A 26,483-nucleotide genomic window follows, 5' to 3' on the forward strand; every position below is an offset into this window, starting at 1 on the left:
CCATAGCAAGGAGCCATGGCAGTTAAAGTGATGTCAAACTGCATTAATTCTACAGTGTAGATGCATCATAAGTTTCACTTAGTCCAACACTAAGCATGCACACATAATGCTATCATGTGCCCACTTCCAAATGTTTCTGTACTGCAATTTCCAGCAACTCAAGCCAGTATACCAGATGGCGAGAGGGAATTCTCACCTCTCTTCCAACTGAATCTCAGCTCCAGTGCTCACTCCAAACACCTTAGCCATATGAACACGGTGGGGCAATGAGTGAGGAAATAAACCTCTGTCTCTCTGTTCCAAACTGTGCATGTTGAGCAAAAAGAGGTCCTATCTTCATTTCCAAACACTAAAGGATTATATTTTATCACAAGAGAGACAATCATTGTTTCTGCAAGCTCAACCAAGCACTTAGTGGAAATAGCAAGACAAAAATACAGAGCAGAAAGAAATGCTGGGAATGTGTCTCAGAAGACTATTTGGATCAGTAAGGAAAGTGAGCACAAGAAACAAAATGGAAATAGGTGGTGAAGCAGAAAACGGATGAATCAGGAAAAGGGCAGAGAGAGTTGATAGACTCAGTGAAGAGCAAATGTGTGCTGCCTAACAAGAGGTCAGGTTACATACCTACAAGAAAAGAGCAAGAAGCACACGGCAGAGTGAAGACAAGCATGGCAAAAAATTAATCAGATACAACAATGGATACCAAAGTCTTTGAAGGACTGGTTGAAGACTGTATTGGCCTATGGAGTAGATCTCTTAGAAGAGATGTGTTTTAAGTCTTCCATAGCATATAGCCTTCAACAACTCATCTAAACCTATTCGCAGATACTTTTTTTTCTCTGTGTGTACTGTGTAACATTTACAAACTAATCTGTCAGGGATTGGTGGACTGAACTATGTTCTCTGCTCCCTCAAATTTCACAGTCTTAAAAAGGAAGAAACTTTGCACTTCCTTGACAGAAAGACGCAACTATACTCATAAATACATGAAAATGGCACAGTATTCAAACTGTGGAAGCATGAGGGCTCTCAAGTTTGCATCCCAGCGAATGAATTTAGAGTTATTTCCATGATTTTGTACAGATGGAAATGTTATACAGGAGAAAGACTTGCCACATTTCTTGGTTAATGAGGCAATGAAGGGTCTCTTGTTAATTGCCTAGGATAAAGAGATATTGATGAATTACCATGGTGCATGAAGCCATTGTTGCAGAATCCGACACCCAGCGCGACCGCTTCCTCCCTCGTCTGACAGTCTCCCTGGTAACAAGAAAGGACAAATGTTACACCTCAAACCACTTCCTAACTCACACAACATCCCTCTGCCCCTCTGACCGGGCCCCAACTCTCAAATTAGCACGGTGCTCTTTGCAAAGTAACAATAGTAAGCAATTAAAACAGGATTCCCTTTGCTTCAATCCCATTAATGCCTATATTTAGTGCTGCCTGCCTCCCACAGGAATGGGAAGGACCAAGACCAGAGCTCCGGAAAGCAGCTGTTTCAACCACACAATTACAGCACATTAACTCAATACAGAGATGGTCATTAACTGGGAAAGGCAATAGGATTCATTGCCATTGGCTACAGATAATAAAACACCTCTTCAGAGCAAGAGGCAGCCAAACCCATGGAGGAGTAAGGGGTGAAAACTCTTTATTAGATTAGCTTAGATTAAGTACAATGTCCTTATGACACTCTTTCTCCAAAAACCAATCTCTAAAATCATGACATTTTAACAAAAACAACCCCCACAATCCATTATATTAATTTGAGAGCTATTTCATGATATTCTCAGTAATGGTGTAAAAGGTCTTCCGGCTGAACAGCAAAAAACAGACATATTTGTTTTGTTGTGTGGGACCTAATTTATCCACACAAGCATTTGTGTGGGTGGCCATTTGGAAGGAAAGCATACAGCCAAAGTACTGCGTAACAAATAATTCATATAGGTTTCTTCTATTGTGGTTTTGGGCAATTTTATTATCATCAATGCAACCTCTCTCACACACACATAAGCAAATACACACACAGAGAGAGGACCCTCTGGGATCAGCAAGATCATCCCCTCATTCCCCCACTTGAACATTTCTCTTCTCCAAGGATATCAGGGATTGTGCCATGATTCAAAAAACAATATGGGGCACCCACTCTCCTCCTTTACATGCACTTCATAATGGTGCAGTTAACAGTGCTATAATCTGTAAGAAATTAATTATAAATATTTTTTTCAATATCAGCTCTGAATTCAGAATAGGTATAACTCTTCCTTTCACATAATAACACTAACCTTCTGCTACTTTTACATTAAGGGGGGTGCAGTCTCGCTAAACAGTAGAGGAATAGAACATGGTTCAAGTTTTCAAAGTCATTTAAACAGCTGGTTATGATACAACAGCCTTGGGCTTAAGTGCTGACTGATTGCCTTATTTTAATACAGGAAGGAGTTCTTCCCATGTCAAACTGGCTAATGAGCTTGGAATGAAGGAAAATTTCTTCTCCAGTGAGTGGCCTGGCTCATTTAGCCAAATGATCTGCAGTCATCTGCAGTGATCCACCTTGCAGATAGCTTTCCCTTCAGCAGAGAATTAACTTGTGGTTTGGAAAAGAAAAGTCAATGTACAAGGGTGGGAAATGACAGATTAATCGCCCTGACATTTAAGCAGGAAGTTCAGCTGGAGGACATGCCCCCCCCCCTTTCCAATATTATTATTAAAGTTTCCTATAACATGTACTCAAGTTTTATTCTGATTAGGAACATTCAACGAGCTACCCAACAATCTGAATTTTGGTATTCTAGCAATGAGCCCACACTACAAAACTTCAGTTTGAACAAAATGAAAATATGACATCATAATCCGAGATCTTCTGTTTTGAGTTTTTTTCTGGGAAAGTTCCAGAAGGTATTTAATTTGAGCTCTTCTATAATAAACATCATATTTTGGGATCTTCTCTTTTGAGATCTACTCAGGAAATATTTTTCTTTTTTCCACAACCTTCACAAGTATATCTGGTAAGAGCACAGGAGATAGCTTTCTCAAGTGCTTGCTCCAAGGCTTCAGAACTTCCTTCCTGGGGAAGTAAGGCTGGTGTCCTTTCCTTCTGTATACAAGTTAAAACCTTTTGTGTTTTAGCAGGACTTTGAGAACTGACTGCTCAGATGGAAAAGGCCTTTTGTGTACTGTCTTCTTGATGTTTATTATTTTAAATGGTTTGTTTTAACTGCTTTTATTGACTGTTTAATTGTATTTTTAACTTTTGCACACAGCTTTATGTTAACTTTTGTAAAAAGGGGCAGGATATAAATTATTATTATTATCATTGTCATCATCATCGTCATTGTCATCATCATCACAGCACTACGACCACCACTTCTAGCTGGAATTCCATTTATTGATGAAGACCACTGTACTAATTAGACAACTGTGTGCACTGTCTAGAATTGACCATTATAGCTACTGCGTGTTGCTGTTATGTGCCTTCATGTAATTTTCAACTTATGTTAAGACAAGGCTCTCACTGCTTTTGTAGCAAGATTTATTCAAGAGTTGCCATTGTCTTCCTCTAAAGCTGAAAATGTGACTTGCCCAAGATCACCCAGTGGGTTTATTTGGGCAAGCAAGGACTTGAACCCGGGTCTTCATAGTTCTAGTCCAACACTCAAACCACTACACCACACTGACTCAAGTACAGTTACTGCCATGGCTGCTTATACAAGCTTGTAGTTGCCTTCTTGATCTCGGTAGCAGAGGACAAAGAAATTAAGTACTGGAGTTGTTTCAATTCCCTCTTTTTTGTGAAGCAGCTTCTCTTTTGCCCTGGAAGCCAAAGTAGAAGAAAGCAGCTGGACAAAAGTAGAAAAAGAAACCAAACAGCTTGAGTAATTTCCATTTTCTTTTGACCTCTGGCTCCTGAAGTAAATGTAAAGTATTACTTGGAAGATAAATGGATAGCAACAATCTTCCCCTTACTAGGAAAGGCAGTAGGTACTGGGTGTTTTAGTAGCAACTAAAAGTAATGTAAACTATTAATATTCCTGATTCTTGATATAAATTTGCAGTGTAGGGAAAACCTGTGCAATTTGATACTTCTATATTTATACAACAAGATTTATATACTGCCACTTTTAATTCTGATGAACAACAGAGTATCTATGGCTGAAAAAGCAGCTACAATTTTCTAGGATGTCAAAATATAAAAATCACAAGGGTTGACCAAATTGACTTCAACATTCCTGTTAATTACAAGCAAGCCACCAGCATTAATAAACATTAGCAAAAGTTTTTGACACTAATATAATTTGTAGGCTTAAATTATATGCATCTGCTCCATTTCAACATCCTGCCACATGGCAACATGAAGCCTCAACAACTGGAATAGGAACAAAATGAACTGATCATAAATTGGGAGCACAATTTAAATGTATCCCCCTACTGAATCAAAATAGAAGAGGACATGTTTTATGTTTGCCTTTGTGAACCCAACTTGCTTCCAAGGCTTGCAGTATTTGCCCTCTTGTGTTAAGAGATAAAGCACGAGAGATAATGAAACTACCTGTAAGAAAATGAAAAAGAAAGGTCTGGAATATATATACTGCATGTCCAATGGGAGAAGGAAATGGGTATTTATGGGAGAAGCTTTTTCTACAAGCCTAGTGGGAGCCTGAAAGTGGCTGGAATGCATGACAGGAAATCTCTGGAAAATGAAGTTTCCAGCTTCAAGAAATTACAGAATTTATTGCTGTACACATATTACGTTCATGTACATTTCTAATCACTGGATAGGGAGCAAACACCTGAATACTTTTCCTCCAATATGCATAGAAATGATGCTGAGCATCATTTAAGACACACTGATGTATTTTTCTCATGACTTACTTTCTCAGAAGAAGGACATATATTTTCTCACACCTCTTCCAGTCACACAGTATCAACACTGCTGTTTTACAGAACCAGATACACACAATCAAGAAAAGAGCTACGAAAGGCCACTTTCTGGGAATAAAACTCTCCAAGTGCACAGCCAACATGGCTACTGGGGGATACTGGGAGACAGAGTTCAAGAAATAGCTTTGCTGAGTTTTGAGCTTGATGTACGGAATATAAACCAACCACAGCAATCAGCAATATGTGGAAAAAAAATACCTGTATGTTCACATGTCACATGTATGTTCACATGTTTACTACTATCCATATCTAGAAAGGGAGCAATGCCTCAATGTTACAGAATTATCACACCCAGAATTTGGAACATGGGCAAGCCAGAATGAGCTCAGTTTTAGGAGGTCCAGCAATTTAAGTTCTATAGTCTTAATGCTCAGATTGTCCACTCTAGCCCAGAGGCTAATAACTATTGCTTTCTGTTGTCCTTGTCACATACTTTTCCTCCTCTAAATGTACTTGTTTGTCAGAACAGAAAGGGACAATGTGAATTGAAATTATGACCTTTAACAGTTTCAAGACCTGTACCTTAGTATCCCTGGACATGAGTACATCGCACAACTAAACATTTAATACCTGTGAGTAGACTAAATGATTTTGCTGCCTATTTTTGCACACCAACATTCTTAGTTAACTAGTTATAAAAAGGTAAAGGTTTCCCCTGACGTTATGTCCAGTCATGTCTGACTCTGGGGGTGGTGCTCATCTCCATTTCTAAGCCGAAGAGCCAGCGTTGTCCATAGACACCTCCAAGATCATGTGGCCGGCAGGACTGCATGGAGCGCCGTTACCTTCCTGCCAGAGCGGTACCTATTGATCTACTCACATTGGCATGTTTTCGAACTGCTAGGTTGGCAGAAGCTGGAGCAACAGTGGGCGCTCACTCCGCTCCCGGGATTTGAACCTGGGACCTTTTGGTCTGCAAGTTCAGCAGCTCAGTGCTTTAACACACTTTGCCACCGGGGCTCCTTTTTAACTAGTTATAGTTTTTACTTAACTAAGGCTACTAGACTATCATCCTGGGCCAAAGGTCGTCATAAATCCACCTCTGAGGGCTTATGGTGAAATTCTGACTTTTGAAGGAAAGATCTGATATTGGAAACTTGCTCTTTGTTGTTCCCAGACACTTCGGAGGTTTGTGTAGTGGCTCCCTCTGCACAACTCCTATTATGCTGCAATGTACCAGCAGGCAGGGACTGAGAGGCCAATTGTCTTCTGGATCCATAGCCCTTCCCAGCCCACAGTTGCATGTCCAAGGTATCAGGCATGGACTAAATTAATTATTTCTCCTTTCTTTTAAAGGAGGCATATTTATAAGGGGGGGGGGGGGGTCTATGAAAAAGGCAGGAAGGGGTGGAGGGAAGTGAAATCCCAGCTCCATTCATGCTTCCATCATGCCACAAGCATTTGGATAGATCAAAGGGCTCCTATTCATTTAATTTACCTTAAATTATACCCTGACTTTCTCCTAACAATGTGGCTTCCAGCACAGATTAAAAGCAATTACAGCTAGGACAATCATTATGATTAAAAGAAACTTTTAAAAAACAAATAAATAAAATATCCTATTTAAACAGCACAACTTTAAAAACCCTTTAAAATATAGTCAGCACTCCACATTCACTTAGGGACACAGGATCTGTGCAAAAGTGGAAAAACTGAGAGAGAAAAACACTATTCTTTTTAACAGAGAGAACACCTCTGTAAAAATCTCTACGTTCTCCAGCATAATCCTATGGTCAGCTTCTGCCAAAATTGAGATCTGGGGAAGCAAAAATGTCCAGGAGTGCCTGATTACATTTAGCAATCACAGCATTTTTCCTGCAAACCATAGCTTTTTAAATAACCTTTTGACATATATGTATAACCCAGTAGGAGAAATCACACAAAACGTAACTCCCGTCTTTTTGGAAGGGAAAAAAGAATAAGTCACAGAGCAGATTTGTTTCAAATTAGAAAATGTGTATCAGTGTTGAATGGTAGTTAACGCCAAACTGGGTTTCAATCCAATATTAAAAGAGTTGTTCAGGTTGCTGAACCTATTTTGGAGAGTTTTGATAACTTTCTGTAAACCCAATGGGGATTCACTGCCTCTCTAACATAGCACCCAGTAGCAATTTATTTTATATCCCTTGCCAGCCTTATTACCATCCCATACAAGGGAAGGGAAAGGGGCACAGTGCATTTCCCTCAGGAACAAGATGCAATTCACTTCCATTCAGGATTGTCCAAGAAGGACAGAAAGGCAGAGAATGTGACTAATTAACACTATGTCCATATTGTATAATATATTGTTTTTCTTTGTTGTTTTATGCCTTTAAGTAATCTAATACTCAAACCACTAACCCACACTAAAAAAATCTCCCCCAAAATAATAACAATAATAATTTTATTTCTTACCCGCCTCTCCTCACAGCTCAAGGCAGGTTACAAAATGCTGTCTTTATGTTCATTCATGGACTTCCCACAGATGTTTTGCTGATCGGTATTGCAAATAGACTTCTCAACTACGGGGCCTTGTAGATTAGGGTTTTTCTTATATTCTTAAATATTGAATTGAGGCTATTCTATAGATGTTAATGCAATGTAGTGCAATGTCAAGTCTGTGCTGCCAGTGTTAGAAATTTAAAGCAACTTCAGCTTCTCTGTCAATCTAATAATTTTAATTTTCTCTACTGTATTCCATGTTAGCAGGGTGAAGAAAGGAGACCTCTCATGTTTGAAATCATGCTCAAGTAACCTAAGCTATACCACTCAAAACCAGAAAGAAAGAAAGAAAGAAAGAAAGAAAGAAAGAAAGAAAGAAAGAAAGAAAGAAAGAAAGAAAGAAAGAAAGAAAGACCAAGCTATCAACCATGTCATGAAAATAATGTTGCTAAAACATTATGAATTCAATATGGCAGAAAGTATATTTCATATTATTGTGTTGCAGGACCTTTAGATCCAGGGATAGAATGAAAACCAGACTTTTCTATTAGTAAATGATCCTTGTCTGTTTGAGTCCAAATCACAAACAGAAGGAACAGTTTTTCAAAACTCTGCCAGATCATTTAAGCTGAAAGAATTTACTGATTAATTTAACTTAGAAACTAGAAACCTAAATCTTGTTTTGGCCAATATTTTAATAGTTTTGAGTACCTAAAAATGACTGATTAAAATCAGATGTTTACAGCTAGGCTAGCACTGGATGCAATAGATATAATGATGGCAGCCGAAGGCAGCAGAGGACTGCAGAAGAAGTGTATATCCAACAAGAGAAGAGTAGAGATAGGAAACTATGTGATTCTACAGCCCACTCCTGGCCTCGTAACACTGCTCAAGAGCCAGCTACCATAACATCTACATTGGATTTACTGGCTTAAGCTAATGTTTTTGTTTAGCTCAAAACCATATGATGTGATAATATATGAGAGATAAAAGGGATGAATAAAGAAGCCAAGTAAAAGAAACACCAACACTTGTGTAGTCTCATTACCTGAGCTATCAACCAATCTACCAATTTACTTGCTGGGATCACCGACTTGTAGGTCTTCAAGTGGTAGTCTCGGTCTCTGAATCATAAGGGAAAATGAAAAGATTGTTAAAAATATGGTTGTGCAGAGAAATCAGTGAACTGTAATTATAGAATGAAAATAGATTTGCAGTGGTGTTTATGTCACCTACAGCAATGGTGGGGAATTTTGACCCTCCAGTTGCTGTTGGACTACAACTCCCATCAGCCCTAGCTAACCCTGAATATGGTGAGGATGATGGAAGCTTCATAAAAGGGCACAATATCTGAAGGGCCCTATGGTCATGGATTGTAACTTGATTCTTCTAATGCAATGGTCCCCAACATTTGGGCCTTCAGGTGTTTTGGACTTCAACTCGCAGAAATCCCATCCACCTTACCAACTGTTAGGACCTATGGGAGCTGAAGTCCAAAACACCCGGATGCCCAAAAGTTGGGAACCACTGTTCTAATGTCATCATAGTATTTAATTGCTGGCAGTTTCAAAAGACATTCCAGGCTGGGCAGAGCCTGATTTATTTATTCATTTATTCATTCATATCAACGGTTTCGTACACAAAATATTTCTTTCTGAAGTCTTTAAGGCAAAAGCCTTTTAAATAATGATGGTATAATAAAATAGCAAATTTTAATAAAAATTTTAAACCCCACATTATTACGCTTCCAGATTTTTGAAGAAAATGCTCCTCATCATAGAAACATAGGTGGAGACCACAAGGACCATTCTGGCCAACCCCCTGCCAGGCATTCCTGACCGATGGCCATCTAGCCTCTGTTTAAAAACCTCGAGACTCCATCACCCTCTGAGGCAAGGATTTCCTCCATCAAACAACTCTTTCCGTTGATACTTTGTCCTAATCTCTTTTCCTGTAGTTTGAATGTATTGCTCCAGCCACTATGATACCTTTTCAAATATTTAAACATGGCTATCATGTCACCTTTTCACCTTCTCTTATCCAGGTTAAATATATCCAGATCCCTAAATTGCTCCTTATAACGCTAGGCTTCCACACCTTTTACCATTTTGGTTGCCCTCCTCTGGAGACATTCTAGCTTCTTGATCAACTGTGACATTTATTCCTACGAACATTTCATCTGTGACTTCCAATTTTATTATGAAGTGCTCTGTTATGCATGCTAACTGCTTACTATGAGTCACTCCCATTTCTTTCCAAGCTCAATTTAAAGTCTGTGGTTCAATGAATAAAGTCCTTGAGGCCACAGTATTTGAAAGATCATCTTCACCCCACAAAGACGCCTGCCCAGAATTTGAGATCTTCAACAGGCTCCCCATGACACCAGGAGGCGAGACTGGATCCCCTTTATGGAACTGCCTCCCAAGGGAAGTCAGGATGTCTTCATTCTTACTGGGCTTTAAGTGGGCAACCAAAACTCCACTCTTCTGTCTAGCAGTTTATTTTTAGAACCGACTTTTAAAATGACTCTTAATATAATTTTAAACGGTGCTCCATGCAGTCATGCCGGCCACATGACCTTGGAGGTGTCTATGGACAACGCCGGCTCTTCGGCTTAGAAATGGAGATGAGCACCAACCCCCCAGAGTCGGTCACAACTGGACTTAACATCAGGGGAAACCTTTACCTTTACTAAAAGGCATTTAACCATGTTGTTGCATGCTGCTTTGGAGCTTCCAGAAGACACAATAACAATTAACATTTTAAAAAACATTAAGGGTATCCTTAGGTACAGAACTTGTTTTGATGACCTGTAGCTACTTTGTATACTTAATATTATATTTTTCTTCCAAGAGGAAAGAAGAAATAATTTTTGATCATTAATAGTATTGAGGCTAAATCTTTCTGATGGTAAGCCCTAAGGTTAGTGACATTTTTTTCTGCTGGATTGATTATCTATTTCGTTTCTTTGCTTTATGCATGAATCACTTGCTTAATGGAACAAATGAAGCATGAAAGTGTGCAAGAGCAGGGATGCACACCCATATACACACCAATACTACTTATCCTTCTTGGAGTCCTGCCATTGTGTGGGGTCACAAGGTTTTCAATTAAGCAAAATTATGGTTCATGACAATGATTTGTCACCCCCATGCTACATCTGCTAAGCAAATTGAGGGACAAGGGGTCAACTACAGGAAGGGGGACTCCAACCTCCTCCTTTTAAGTGAGCAGTGTACCTTGTTTTTTCCTCCCTGGCATTTAATGTGATCAGTGGTGTTCAGTTTAAAAAACCAAAAAGGCAAGTGAGTGCTTCTCAAGCATGGTCTACTAACTGGGTTAATTATATACCTCATCTCAAAGTTGAAACAGTAAATCGTTAAGTGCTGTCTCAGTATCTCAATTAAGCAGACCATGTTTTATAAACTGAGGAAATTGAAAGGAGGCAGTAAGTAGGTTTTACTGAAACACTTTAAAATACCCTTTATCTTTTTGAGACAAGATATACTTCAAAATATCTATTTAATACATTTAAATGCACATTTTCATGCAGGTGTTTTAAAAACTGTGGATTAACACAGAAATGGAATGGGACATGTTTACAAGTGAGTCCATGTGGAAAAAAGAAAGTGATTACAAGACCTATCCATCCCTACCTCCCTATGATTAACAAAAAAGAAATGAATAAATTGGACAAAACAGAAAAACTGTTAATATACACTATGTAAGATAAGAGGTACAGTAGAGTCTCGCTTATCCAACGTAAACGGGCCGGCAGAACGTTGGATAAGCAAATATGTTGGATAATAAGGAGAGATTAAGGAAAAGCCTATTAAACATCAAATTAGGTTATGATTTTACAAATTAAGCACCAAAACATCATGTTATACAACAAATTTTACAGAAAAAGTTGTTCAATACACAGTAATGCTATGTAGTAATTACTGTATTTACGAATTTAGCACCAAAATATCATGATATATTGAAAATACATTGGATAATCCAGAACATTGGATAAGCAAGTGTTGGATAAGTGAGACTCTACTGTATCATGCATTTCCCTCTATTTATCTTTGATCACCTAGTTGCAGAATACAAGTTTGTAGAATAGTTTTTGTTACATATTACATATAGCTAATGTATGTCAATTGCTGGATCAGGTAAAGGACTTGAGTAAAAACTGAAGAAATACATCTCCTGAAAACATAACACTGTCATCTAACAAAAAGTCAGGATACTCCAAGTACTCAACAGCTTTGTTATTTTATTGAAGGTTACATAAGGAGAGGGTGAATTTTCAACTGGAAAGCCTGTTATAGCTAGAAGGAAGACATACAAAATACAAAGGAACCATGATAATGAACTTACTTTATCACTGGTGTGTAAAGACTGTGCAGACGGCAGTAGAGCCTCACTCCCTGGAGAGAGAAACAAATGGCTTGTAATTTCATAAGAAATAATGTTATCATGAACACATGCAGAGGAGATACAGCCAAGTCTTGTTCATATTTTCTAGGCAGCTCATCAGAAAGCTTAGTTGTATTTGAATTGATTCCTCCTTGGTAGAATATGTCACTTGTGGATTTTTGTAGTACTTTATTATATTCCTATCCTATCCTATCTGATTTGTCATCAATCCATTCCTTTGGGCTTCATGCAAATCTGCCATTTGCCAAACAATTATTGTATTATTGTTTTTAAATATAAATTATTACGAAGAACTTATTGTCAAAACACAACAGAAAAATGCCTTTCACAGCTGCAGTGACAGCTTACTAAATTCAATTCTAAAACGTAAAATATGAATGTAGGCTGCACTCATGGTCTTGTAACTCTTTCAGTACATTTTGTTGCCAGAAAAGTATGTCATACATTTGTATATAAATCTCTGTGTATGTATGCATGTGCATACAAAACATGGGATTTACAAATATTATATGCAGTAAATGTATGCATATGTGTATATGTGCATGTTCTTTATTTAGACAAGACAAAGGTGCTTCTGGCCAGTCGAAAGAGATCACGAAACAGCAGTTCAGCCTGGGTCATGCACCAGTTGCATCCATTCCTGGAGATGTCAGATCTAGCCATCTCTAGGAATGGGCGCAACTGGAGTATTAGTTTTAACTACATATTCTTACTGCTGCTGAAACCTCTGAAACTTTGTTATCTAAGATCAGTTCTGAGTCTAGCTGTACACCCAAACTGCAAATATGAGATTTCAGGGATAATATAACCAGATCCAAATAGACTGAATCACTGTTCCATGATCTGAAGGACATTCTGGTCACCATGTAATTTTTCTCTAATTCCAGGATTAAGAATGTACCTTAGACATGACGTCTTCGAGTTCACTCCTTGGCTTATAAGTCCCATCATCATAACGAAACCTGTACATCACTTGTTCATTCTTGAAGTGGTGTTTATCTGAAACTAAAGTGTCAGAACAATAATAAAGAGTTTCTATTTAATATTCCAGGGCATTACTCACCAAGCAGAGGCATCTACCATTTGTAGAGTTGAAACTGAGACTTTTAAAGTGTGTTATACAATGGCCTATAGTGAATGATCTTTGCAGAAAATGATTTGTTCAACTTGAGCAAGTTAATTGGAGACATTTTATTTTCACAGACTACGCCATGGTATAATTTTGCCTTAAATCATAAGAAGATTTTTTTTCTCTTTTTTTAACTAAAGGGACAAAATATCTTTCCATTGTCTAACAAAAATATATTTCTGATCCTAGGAAGATTCTCCATGGAAAAGTATAAAAGCTTAAAAGTAAGTCCTAGGTGTCATACTGTTTTTCATGCAAAAATCTGTGTTTTCTGTGTAAAAACTATTGTCCTTTTTTTTTTAAAAAAAAAGCCAGGTTATTCCTGTGGAAACCATTAGGTTTTTCTTGCACAAATTAATTTTTCACGTGCATAGATCAGTAGGAAGCAAAAATAAGATTTTAAAATAGGGAAAAAATGAATTTGTCCAGTGGGGAAAGGATTTTTAATAATTATTCATGTGGAAATGAAATAAGCTAAGGTTTACAACCCTAGTCATCAGACACCAAGGAAAAACAGCTTTGACTGAACTGTTGTTGGTGGAAAAACAAGCAAATATGCCCCCTCATAACAAAAACACACTTCCTCATACAATGCAGGTAGTCCCCAAGTTACAAATAAAATAGGTTCTGTAAGTTTGTTCTTAAGTTGAATTTATATGTAAGTCGGAACAGGTACATTTGTTAAGTGTAACTCCAGCCAAAAATAAGTATTTTTTAGCTTTGGATAGCATAGAGAAGGGCTAACACTCCTGTTGTGTTTATTTTGTTGTCTGTGCCTGTCGTGCCTCCTTAAAGACTCTCACTGTTTACCCCTATTTGAACCTTTTTTAGTGAGAAAGGATTAAGATTTCATGTACAGTTTTATGGGGGGGGGGTCAGTCTAGATAGCCTCTTTCCCTTTAAGCCACCCCCTCCCTGCCTCTTTAAGAAACTTCCAAAGGGCGGAGCCTCAGGCAAAACCCTTCTTGTTCCTTGAAGAACCAGTCATTTTAGAAGTGAAAGGCGAGGGGAGAGGAATGCCATGAAGGCCCACAAAACAGCACGTCCGGAGAGAGTTATGTCGGAGCCAAGTCAGACATTTCAAGTTAAAGTTAAAAGTTAGTTCAAGTAATTCAGGGCCCCTCTCTCAAGGACGTTAACTCTCTTCTGAGGACTGTGCCAGTTAGACCTGGGAGGAGAAAGGGGTTGAACCTTTTTTCAGTTATTAAACCTTGTTGACTGTTTGTCTAAGTGTCCTCCATCTGTTCCATGTGCAACCAGTTCACCTTCCAATCAGTTAGATAGCATGGGGGCAAAACAGTGACCCTGTCTGGAAGATTCCACCTGACATATGTTCCTGTGATAATTGGATTTTGAAAACTGTGGCTTGTTGTGGAAACAAGGATTGTTGATAAAGCTTCAGTGGAGCCACCTTTTCCCCATGATAATGCTTACATGAGTAAATTTCCCTTCCTAGGGGTAGACTTCTCTAACTTCCTGCTTCCTCACCCCTGTTTTTATCTGATTGTTTGTAAGTCAGATGTTTGTAACATGGGAACTGCCTGCACTATTACATTATCATCACTAGGGGATAAAAGCCTTGTGACTTGAAGGTTGGGTTGCTGACCTGAAGGCTGCCAGGTTCGAATCCCACCCGGGGAGAGCGTGGATGAGCTCCCTCTATCAGCTCCAGCTCCATGCGGGGACATGAGAGAAGCCTCCCACAAGGATGGTAAAACATCAAAACATCCAGGCGTCCCCTGGGCAACGTTCTTGCAGACGGCCAATTCTCTCACTCCAGAAGCAACTCCAATTGCTCCTGACATGAAAAAAAATTCACTTTCTAGTGCATTACTACACCTGATAACAATATTTTGCTGCAATACTCACCATGGTGAATGATGCCATTCTCCAACAAAGCTTGTCCCAGGTTGACCCCTTCCTCTGGTTTGCTTATCTCCCCAATTTCCGTAAGCCAAGATACAAACTCACTGGAGAGAGAAGCATGGCAACAAATGCAATTAGATCTCTGCTCCCTTTGGGCAAGAAGACAAACACGCAAAATGTGAACTGACCCTAAAGTACCTTTCAGTCTAGCATACAAAATAATTCATGTCCACGTGACAGTAATGGTGAAGATATCAAGAAAGACTGGAGAGAGCCAAGTTAAAATGCTTGTTCATCCTTGAAGCTCTGCAGGTGATAATGGGACTAGTAACTCACTAGTACACCTCACAGGATCATTGCGGTAATAAAATACAAGGTGAAAGTACTAATGTAGAAGATGAGAATTCATTTTAGAAGAAAACAGAACTAATATTAACCTTACTGGTGCCTTTCCAGAGGGAAGAGAATTGAGGGAGAATGCATTTTCAAAAGGAATGTAGATAAAAAAAATTCTTAAATAGAAACTTTGTGTTCAATTCAGGAGGTAAAATACGTGAGAATATTAATATTTATTTGCTTGCTTTATTTTTTTCTGACAATTGAGATAAAGGCTTTTTAAAATCAAGGTGAGCTTACTCAAGAAGGACATGACATATGTATTCTAGTTCTAATAATAAGGCATTAATTTTTATGATGATGCCAATGTTTCCCAATCTTCATCTATGTGTTCCAGAGTGATTTATACACTCAAGACACCTTGGCATTTTAGCAAAAATTATTTTCGTAATACTGTTCCCCTCATTTTCTCTTGCTATTTTCTTGTATCACACAATAACCTAGATAAAGAAATACTTTTGATTTTGGAATACCGTAACTACTGGTATATTTTCAACATGCATTCACAATGAGATATCTTGGAGATTTAGTATAATGGCAAGTTTTTAACTTCATTTGTGTTTTCAAATACATTACAACTGTACCCTCGGTTCACTTCTGACACAATAAATAAACAAATCTTGGAGATGGAGCCCCACCATAAGTCAATGATATACAGAAGGGTCAAGGAAACCCACACATTTATATACAACTGAATTGTCATGCTTATTGCAAAGATGGAAAGTAGAAAATACACATTGTGGACAGAAATCCCAGGATTACTGAAAGACACAGTGACATCATACATTTTAGCAAATAGCTGCAATGTGATCCTATAGTACCCCCCATACACACACACACACTTAAATGAAACAGTGACAGAGAGAGGAGAGAGAGAGTGAGTGAATTGGTAGATAAAAGAAATATGACTTGATGAATGGGATGCTGTCAGTGCCCTGAGGGGACCTGGCTGTTTGCCAACCTGAGTGGTGATTATTCCAAAACTGCAAAATCCAGACAAAGCATGAAAAGGATTTCTGAAAGCAGACTAAATCTGTGTTCAATAAAACTGTTGTAAATCTTCCAGCTTGTGTAAGATTCCTGCTTATCAAAACCAGCATCCATGCATACAATTACAGAGCCCTGGGCACTATATTTTTAGCTTGTGTTTTTAGGAAAGATTGACTCATCTAAGCCACAGGTAGTGTGATCAGAAGAAAATGGGAAGAAAGAAACAAAAGCTTCTTGCTTGGTTAGGGGAATATAAATGAAAGGTTTTGCAGACCAATTTCTACATCTTTAGACTGGAGAAACTTAAATAGAATTTGCACAACTTCAAAGTTTCTGGATTTGCAAGATATCTTACACTGGATTTTTAGATCAGATGGGTAAGCTTACAAAGGGTATTTTTGGGTCCTCCAGATCCTTAGAAGTTGGGAATTAATGAAGAAATAGTTCCAAAAAAGCTTATTACAAACAATCCCATAGAAAAAGAAAACTGAGAAATATTTGAAAAAGCCAGAGGTGCTCCACAGCTAACTCAAGGAGTAAGTGAAAGGGGGAAAGGGGACTTTGGGATTATCATTGATCATAAGGTGAACCATCAAGGAGTATGATGGTGCAGCACAGAAGGTGAACGTGATTTTAGCCTGCCTTGATGGAAGCATAATTTCCAAGTCAGGGGAAGTAGTAGTCCCAATATATTCTGTGCTGCTCAGGACTCATCTGGAGTACTGCATTCAGTCCTGGGTGCCGCATATGGAGATGGATATAGACAAGTAGGAGCAGGTTCAATTAAGGGTAACAAGAATGATAACAGCTATGGAGAATAAAACAGGAAAGGTTGCAGGAAACGGGCATGTCCAAATTGGAGAAAAGAAAACTGAGGGGTAACACAATCGCACGCTCAGAGCAGGATTGTTCTTCACTGTCCCAAGTGTGTAGGACAAGATCTAATTGTTTTAGGTCAAAAGAAAGATGTCTTTAAATAAGATGTAGAACAGCTACCTGCATGGAATGCTTTAGATCTGCATGGAGCAGAAATGTGGTCCTTTTAGGATTCAAAGGCCATTGTAATGTCCATCCTTAGCAGAAACTTTTTCAGAAAATCTTGAGTCACTCCTTGATTCACTTTCAGATTTCTTTTTAAAATCCCTAAAATTTCTGGAAATTGGGGAAGTTGGGGAAGGTCCTAGAACTACAAGGGATCCCACCCCAGGGCAGTATGTAGGCTGTATAACAGGGGTCCCCAAACTTTTTAAACAGGGGGCCAGTTCATGGTCCCTCAGGCCGTTGGAGGGCTGGACTATAGTTGAAAAATAACCCTATAAACAAATTCCTAAGCACACTGCACATCTCTTATTTTGAAGTAAAAAAAAAACCAAATGGGAAGAAATACAGCCTCAATGTTAATCATAATCATAATAAAAATAATAAAGACGGTTGGAAGAGACATCTTGTGCCATCTTGTCCAACCCCCTTCTACCTTTGTGCACCAAAAGCACAAGCAAAGCACCCCTGACAGATGGCCACCCAGCCTCAGTGTTGTTAATCATCATCATACATCACACAGTCCTAAACGCCAGGGAAGTGTTCAACTTATGATTTTGTGATACGAAATCCAGCATATTTATATATCTCATTTGCTGTTATACTGTGTCTTTGTACCAATAATAATAATGATAATGATAATAATGAAGAGGATTGGAAAAGACCCTTTGGGCCATTTAGTCCAACTCCCTTTTGCCTTTGTGCACCAAAAGCACTGGCAAAGCACCCCCTAGTAAATTATTAATTAAATAATAATTAAAATAACATTATAAACAAGCAAAGCTTTAGAGGGAGCACAACGGGTGAGGAAGGGGGCAGGAAAGGCGGAGGAGGAGGGAGCCACCATCACAGGGGCCGGATAAATGGCTTTGATGGGCCGCATGTGGCCCCCGGGCCTTAGTTTGGGGACCCCTGCTGTATAAGTTCTATTAATTCTTTAAATGACTTATGAAGACAACCCTACTGCACCATATTAAGAGAGTGACTCCTCTGATGTCTTGGAATGTAAATGCTACTGATCAAACAATCTGGAAGCTATGACTTTTAAAACAGTGCTGACTTTCTAACTTTCTGCTTTATTGATTTTTTTAATGGACCTCTATTTTACATCATCAAGATAATACCTTATTGTATTTTTATTAAGATTTTGTTGCTGTTGCAACATTTCTACTTTTATTTATTTTGGAGACAGGAAAGCAAGATATAGATTAATATAAATAATCAGGCAATAAAATGATAGGTAGCATGGCCCAGGGTTTTGTTTTTTGAATGGAAACTTTCCTTATTCATACTAGACATTTTTGCAGGTGCTCCAACAGCACAGAAAATGAAGTAAGGGAAAGAGTCTGGCAACCCATGAAACACAAAAAAAAAACCCAGGAAAAGGGTTAAAATTAAACCAAGGAATGACACCATGTCACTTCTGATTTTATTTTATTGCAGTAATGTGGACAATGTAGAGTATGGCAATTAAAAATGGCTTATGATCCCAGCAAATGTTACCACCCCTTTTGATTTTGCTGGTGTAGTTCAATTTTAGGGTTTTTTTACATTGTAAAAAGAAAAATGTGGGTGTTTCTTGTTAACTTGTTTTCTTGTTTCTTGTTTTCAGCTGGTTTTCACATATGTTGACACAATAAATGAAACCTTGTCATCAGCAAATCTGCCCGGGTCCTAAAAATTTGGGGATGAGGCTTCCCTGACTCATATATCCATCTGTAATGTAGCCTTCTTTTTTCCTATTACCTCCCACTTTACCAAGCATTTTTTTCTGAGAAATTATACTGTCTAATGGTAGGGCCAAAGTATGAAAAATTCCATTTGGCTATTTTGGTTCTGGGGATGAGAGAAAAAAGAACCAAATGGTAATATCATTAGAGATCTACCTGGCACTATAACAGAATGAGTACAAACTTGCAAGAATCTGAAGGAATATAATGTTTTTGCTGGATTCTCTCTGAAAGTTACTGGAGAACAAAAAATTGTAAGGAAAAAATTTCTGAACTGATTCAAGATGAAAGGTTAGTAAGATCAGGAAAGAAACAAGTGAAGCCTAGACAAAATGAGCAACTATGTTTGGGGCTAAGATCAAGTTCTTTGCCGACAGCTTTCTAAACACAGAGAACTGTCAAACAAAGTATAAAAGCATGATTTGATGTGTATGACAAAAAGCTTCTTTGGTGTTTTCGGTTGGACTAGTAAAAAAATGTGCAGGTCAAGTTTCAGGAATTGTTTGAGGGCAGGTCAAAAATGAAATGACAGGTTTGCAACAACATATTGACTGGGATGATTGAAACGTACTGCCTTTGCCCTGCTGGGTGGTCAAGACCAGAATAGCAGCAGAACTGCTATAGTTAGAAACCCACAACTATTTTTTTTTCTTTTCTTTCTGCTTAGAAGGATTAAGAAGCTATGACTGAAATAGTAAGAGATCTACGGGGAAAGATTAAGGCATATTGTGAGCTCTATCTCAACATTTGGAACTAGAACACAAAAAGAAGTATGCTTCAGTTCATGACTAAGGGGCTTTGGTTACAAAAAAAATTAAATCCATCAGGGCAATTGAAAATGGATCTCTTTACAGCTGTTGCCAGGCAAGACTGGTAATAAAAAACATCACATACATGAAAGTTTTAACATATTCAAAGAAATATGATGAACAGGTATAATTGACAAGGATTTATCTCACTGCATATATTGGCAAAAAGAGATAGTAGGAACCTACCAGCTGTGACAATGCAACACTAAGCATCCTGTCCCTTCAAACTATGCCTAAAAATGGAAGGTATCATTCAATCTCTCTCCAAGTTAGAACCTTAAAAGCCAAGCTGTGACCTTGTTGTTATTTTAGACATTTATTTATGATTTACTTGAAGTATTTATTTCCTTCCTTCCAGCTCACAAGGGCACCCAAGATGTTGCAAACGGATAGTAGCATATAAAGCAGTACATCTTTAAAATCCTCTTCGAACCTTTACAAATAGTTTAAAGCAATTCTTAAATATAATTTCAAAATAAGTGATCAAACAGCACGTGAAACGATGTTATTTTAACAGGCCACTAGAAGCTCAAAATCAATGGGGCCAATTTAATTTCTATTGGCAGGGAGTCCGACAATCAGAGTCCCGCTACAGAGAAAGTCCTGTTACATGCACATGCATGGAGACATAATATCACATCTGTTTCACATGTATGACAGGCAAGGCATATTGTTGCAATACTGAAAGAAAGAAAGAGGTGGTGGCACAGATAAATAAGAAACTTCCTGACTGATAATTTTACTTGATAATGACCATATAAACATAATTAGAAGAGACTATAAGAGCCATTTAGTCCAATTGTCTTGCAATCAGAAAGCTCAGACTTGAAAGAAACACTCTCAATGAGATAACTTCTCAATGAGGTTATCCCCTTATTGCAATTGTCTCCAGATACTATTCCTGTTTGTCCTCATCTTTCAAGTCACTGCTGTGACCTGCTTGTAGAGAGCCAATGAACATGTGCCCAATGGCATCCGCTGTTCTTTACTTCTTCACGATCTTGTTGTCTGGGCCAAAGTGCAAGGTGAGTGGATCAGCAAGTTGGAGCAAATCCAGGAGAATTGGCTGAGACATCCACTCCAGACCAGTAGCCAAACATGTTTAGATAATAGCCCTAGTGAGTCTGAAAAGCCCTTTTGGATTACTTGCTGTAGCCCTCAGATTCGCGAGGTCAGGGTAAATATATTCCCTATCTTCCCCTTCCATGGTTGCACTATCTTCCTCTTCCAATGGTAATCTCTCCATTGCTAAACATTACTTCCTAATTTCTGGTCTGGAAACGATAACATTCTTCTTTCTCCCTTAGTAAAAACCCTTTGTTCCACTGAAGGCAGGAGTAATTTTATTTGATTTAGATGCCTGGTTTTGAAACAGCCAAGACAACTGGAAAGGCATCTCTTAAGATGTCTCCTTCTCAGGAAAAAGAGGGGAGGTAACAAGACAGGAAGATGGGCTGTCAAAAACATTTTTCTACTTATGATTCTAACATTTGTTGTGCTTGTAATTTCTTCTCATTCCTCCTCCCAGATCTGGAATGATATTTGCAAAGTATGTTCTCCACACTAACACTCTGAAATTTGGTGTTCCTATGTTGTCCAATGATATTAAGTAAGAATGAATGATTAATTTTACAAACTAATTTTAATGGAGGTTAAAGACCTTTCCAATTAAACCCCATCAAAGTACATTTGATTTGGCGTCACAATACCATCCACAGAAAACCCGTGGTCTTTTCTGTTAATTGGAATGAAAGGGCCTTTTCAACCCAAATGTCACTTACTTGCCAAGAAAGCACTTGGGAACAGTGCTCAGTTTTCTCCTCCTGTCTTTGATAAGGTTCACTTTCTTGTTCATCATCATGTGATACAGCTTCTCCCCTTTCTCGGCAATCATGACATACGCATCCCTCTCCATGCCTAACTTCAGACCTGAAATTCCAAAACAGTATGTCCCTTAATTCTCCTCAGATTAATTGGAGACCAGCTGCCTTCTTTTCCTAGGCTATCCGGTGCTTACTGCTCTTTGAATATCTTTCTTTCTCTTTCTCTCGCTCTCTCTTTAACAGATCTCATGAACTTGTACAAATAGTTTACTGCAATGACTCCATAATCAGGATTCCACCAGCTCTTTTAAATCTGTTTCAAAAAAAATTATGAGGAACCAATTCTTTCATTTGTATATTGCTATAATTGCTTGAAGTAGGAGGGTAGATCTTGTGTGTATCCATGCTGCCTTGTTGTTTCTCAACACAAGGGCAGCCAGTAAAAAGTAGGACCATTCAGTCTCAGTCTCTCTCTCTCTCTCTCTCTCTCTCTCTCTCTTGCAGTGACTTCTTCCTCCTGTCTCCACTCCTCTTTTCCATTTCCAAGCACTTGAGAATTTGGATTGCCCATTCCTCTAACATCACGCATACTCCAAATATTTGGTGGGTGAAATACTACTGTATTAAAGTAAAATGTCCACAAAGCATTTCACCCACTGTAAAATTGACTGGTCAAACCCAAGTTGTTATTACTTTTCCTTGCAACTGCTTGCATATTATGTCTCTTTCTCGTAGAATTTAGGGGAAAAAACTCTTTGAAGGACAACAAACCACATAATGCCCAAATCATAATGGCTAGTGAATATGGTGGTTAGTTTCAGGAAGTTTAGTTGGGCTATTCCTCCCTCCCCCCACCCCCTTTCTCTCTCTCGGACATCACACATAACTTTTCTTTTCCAAAAAGGAGTCATCCCACATTTTGCTGGTTTCACAGTATCCTCAAGGAACTTAGGCTAAAACTATAATTTTAACCACATTTCATGGTACTGAGCTACAGATGTTTGATGCACTAACTGAAGATATAAGAATATACAACGTGTTGTCTTTCACAACCCACATTGTCTGATGTCTGGTGAAAACATCTTGGCAGGGCAAACCTCTTGGCTGATTGCCATTTTCCTCCATCTCGTGATGTTAGTCAAATATACTTGCTGACAAGTTCTGCCAAAGGTAATTTACAAAGTCAGGATGGGATAGAAAGCAGCCCAGTTATTTGACACGTTTTCAGTTTGTGGCTGCATCATGAAATTCCCCAAGCTTTGAAGTAAGCAGGAGATTGCAATACATCACTTGCTCAGCTGCTTCTAGGAGGAAGCCACTTTTCTTGTGTCAGCATTGACAGTGACTTGATCTTGGAAGTAGGTGAACTTATATGGAGGAACTTTTCAATGAAATCATAAATATACTACTTGTTCAATCTGTTTCAAGTAAAAAACAGTGTCAAGTGATTGGGTGTCAAGTGATTCCTCGTTCACTGTTGCTATAGTGAGTGCTGTACATGGAGAAGGCTCATATTTAAATCCCAGATATCTTCAGGTAAATGATCTTAGATAGAAAAAATGAAAGAGATGTCTATCTAAAACTTGGGAAAGTTGCATCTGGCCCACAGAACCCACAAACTCTAGTCATTATCATTTTAAATGGTGGAAGATAAAGGAAACTGTGATGCTTAGTAATTGTGTGTCTCTGTGTGAGAGATGTTCCATGTGACTGGATTAAATGGAGGAGCCCCATTGTACTACATACTTATAGCATTTTGATTCCACATTAGCAGACATGGCAACATTCTAGTTCAAACACTCCTGATTAATACATCACATCGGCCTCAAATATTATCATCGAACACAGGACATGCTTTGGAGAAGCAGAACGAAAGGGTAAGAAAAATTCAAACTATGTTTGCAATTACCTGGGGATCACCACTTCCAGTCTGGGAGATGAATATATTTATTTATTTATTTATTTATTATTCAAACTTATATGCCACCACTCCCCTAGGGCTCAGGGCGGCTTATAAGAACAGGCTAAAATCTAAAACAATTTAAAAATAGCAGTAACAGAAATCAAAAGCCTGCCGAAACAGGTGTGTCTGTTTCATCTACAGAGCATGAACCACACCATGTTGAAGCTACACCCAAAACACTACAATAAGCTCTGGACCTTTCAACCTGCTTGTTTATACTCAAATTCATCTTTTCCACAGATATGCATGCAAGCAACAAAGCAAATTGATCCATCAAGAGATTACACTAATACCTGGTAAAAGTGTGAAGGCTGGGTTTTATTTTCCTTATGGATTTTATTATGAACAAGACACTTGCAAATCAATTAAGTAAATCCAAAGCTTTTAATGTACTAAGTGCAGAAAAGAACATGATCATGTGATTCCTGTAACTATGATACTTGAGCACTCCAATGTCCAAGGCAGTAAAATAAAAAATAACAGGATTTTTCAGAACTGCTTGAACCTGCCCCTGTTTTTACCATTATTTACTGAAAATACACAACAGGCACTTTAGCTGCCTAATTGTTTCTTTCTTTCATGGCTCTTTCAAAAACACATACATAGCCAGTCTTGCTATCCACTCAGCAGATAAAATAAATTAACCATGAACTTACTTTCTCTTTGTTCTCTTTCCTTAATTATTGCATCCAACCATTTTTGCTTGTCCTCTGCCGTCTTGGCCATACAGACAAACCATTTGTTTTTGGCGGTGTTATGTATTTTCCAGCCATTTGTCACTGGGTAACCATTGCTGTGGTAGTCTGCTGCAAAAACACAAAAGGACAGCCAAGATTGTCACTGCAAGTCCTGAAAAACTGACTCATCCACAAAGCAAACCTAAACTGAATCACTACAAATGTTCTATTTTATATTAACAGAGCTAGTGGTCATTATTGCTGTGAAAGAATGTCAACTAGAATGTCTAGAAAGCTTAATTTAGTAGAATACTCTCCAATACTATCAATGGCAACTGAGCCAAGGTCTGAAAGCAAAGTTCCACCGGGCAAGATTATGAGAGTTTTTGTGCATTTTTGCAATTATTTATTTCATGTTTGAACTCTTTTGCTTAAAAATATGTTTTATATGCACACACACATGCACACTTTTTCCAGAAAGCAATGTCAAGTATCAGTAAAAGGTGGCATGAATGACAAATCCAGTTTCATCAGTCCCATGTGGCTCAAGGATCCCACGTCAGAAGAGACATTGAATTCACTCCAGGGCCATGGTCAGAACTTTGGGTGACTCTTTTAAAGCTCAGGCTACAACCTAGAGGAAGACTCATGCTGAGATGATAATCAGCTGCCAGAACAGTTCCTTATTCCACCTGAAACATTAGCATATAGAGCAGTGGTTCTCTACCTGTGGGCCCCTGTGTGTTTTGGCCTACAATTCCCAGAAATCCAAGACAGTTTACCAGCTGTTAGGATTTCTGGGACTTGAAGGCCAAAACATCTGGGGACCCACAGGTAGAGAACCACTGATACAGAGGGAATTATAGCTATGACACTTGCATACATTATCCTGACATTCAACCACTTCTCAGTGGATAAATGAAACTAGTCTCTAGTCTGAAATCTGGGTGGTCTTATTTTAACATTTCCATCTCTTCCTTTTGCTGCTACAGATAATTTTCTGTGAGAATTTCTAACCAAGGTGAATGGGACACCATTTCCTTCTTCTCACACAACAATGAGTAACACTTTTAAGTACTGAATGCTGTTAGTTAAAAAAGCCAAAGCAAAGGACCATCTATACTATAGGGAAGAACAGGAGGTGGGATATCATTCATTCATGCATGGCTCAGCTTTTTAAAAAGTAATTAACAACGTCCTACAGAAATCAGCAAGGAATTGGTATGCTATAAGGATATTCAAAAAACTAGGCAGAGGTAAACATGATTAGCCTGGGGAAGAGAGCACTGAAATGGTATCTTCAGGTATTTGATGAGCTGCACCATATTTGATGGGGAAAATTTGTTGACCCAGAGGATAGGGTTGGAGACCATGGTTTCAAATTAGAAATAAAGATTTCAGCTAAATGTCAGAAAGCTCAAGCAGCTCAACAATGGAAGAGATGCCTTGTGAAGGTGATGGATTCTATTGTTAAGACGTTTTGAAGCAGAGGCTGGATAGATATCTGTAATGGATCATGTAACAGAGGAAGTTTTGCATCAGTAGTGAATGAATAGGAAGACCTATAAGGAATTTGCCAACTCTAAGATTCTCAATACCCCTTCAGATTTAGAAATGTCCACTCTAATGTGACAAAATTCTCAAAATTCACATAGAGGGACAGAGAGAGGGTCTAAAAACAGCTTGCCTGTGCATTCAATTGGGGGACAATGTGTGATTTCTTACCTGTCCCATCCTCCACATTCTCAACTTCCATGACCTCTGTGTTTATTCGGCCCCTGAAGATGTAGAGGGATCCATTGATTGACTTGGTGCGCTTAGATGTCTTTTTCCCAGCAACTCTACAATCAGAAAAAAATAAAGTTAAGTGAGATATTTTTAATATGTAAAGGAAAATATAATTTGTACTACCTTTAATAGTCCCTCTCCTCAAATACACATTTATACTGTCCTTCCTTGTCTGCCATATGTTCCCTAGATTTTGAAATCAAAAGCTGGAATAAACACATACACAAATATTTTAGAAGGTATTTGTGTGCTTTGTGGTGTTATTTCCCATGCAAACATTCTGCTTGGTGGATGAATTGTGTGCAGCTTCAAATGAGCCTTTTATTTTGAAAAAGCACTGGAACTGGAACGGACTTATTAATAATGCCAGCAATGCAACTTCAGAACGAAGAAGAGTAAATGGTACTGTACAGCTGTTTGAGTTCAAATCAATTATGTTTAAATTCATCTGACATGAGGGACAATAGGTCTTGTTCGT

At 38.4% G+C, this 26,483-nt stretch overlaps 1 protein-coding gene across 2 annotated transcripts in view; it reads right to left on the minus strand.

Moving 5' to 3' along the window:
- prex1 (phosphatidylinositol-3,4,5-trisphosphate dependent Rac exchange factor 1) overlaps positions 1 to 26,483 on the minus strand; it is a 236,824-nt gene that overhangs the window by 58,230 nt on the left and 152,111 nt on the right. For both annotated transcript variants that reach the window (XM_003220643.4, XM_062978916.1), the window contains exons 8-15: positions 25,943 to 26,058; positions 24,197 to 24,346; positions 21,536 to 21,683; positions 14,795 to 14,895; positions 12,698 to 12,801; positions 11,737 to 11,786; positions 8,417 to 8,492; positions 1,191 to 1,263 (exon numbers count right to left, since the gene is read on the minus strand). In XM_003220643.4, the coding sequence (XP_003220691.2) occupies positions 1,191 to 1,263; positions 8,417 to 8,492; positions 11,737 to 11,786; positions 12,698 to 12,801; positions 14,795 to 14,895; positions 21,536 to 21,683; positions 24,197 to 24,346; positions 25,943 to 26,058 (818 nt within the window). The remainder of the gene's footprint in view (positions 1 to 1,190; positions 1,264 to 8,416; positions 8,493 to 11,736; positions 11,787 to 12,697; positions 12,802 to 14,794; positions 14,896 to 21,535; positions 21,684 to 24,196; positions 24,347 to 25,942; positions 26,059 to 26,483) is intronic.

Source organism: Anolis carolinensis, chromosome 4 (genome assembly GCF_035594765.1).
Source record: "Anolis carolinensis isolate JA03-04 chromosome 4, rAnoCar3.1.pri, whole genome shotgun sequence".
NCBI classification, from domain to species: domain Eukaryota; kingdom Metazoa; phylum Chordata; class Lepidosauria; order Squamata; family Dactyloidae; genus Anolis; species Anolis carolinensis.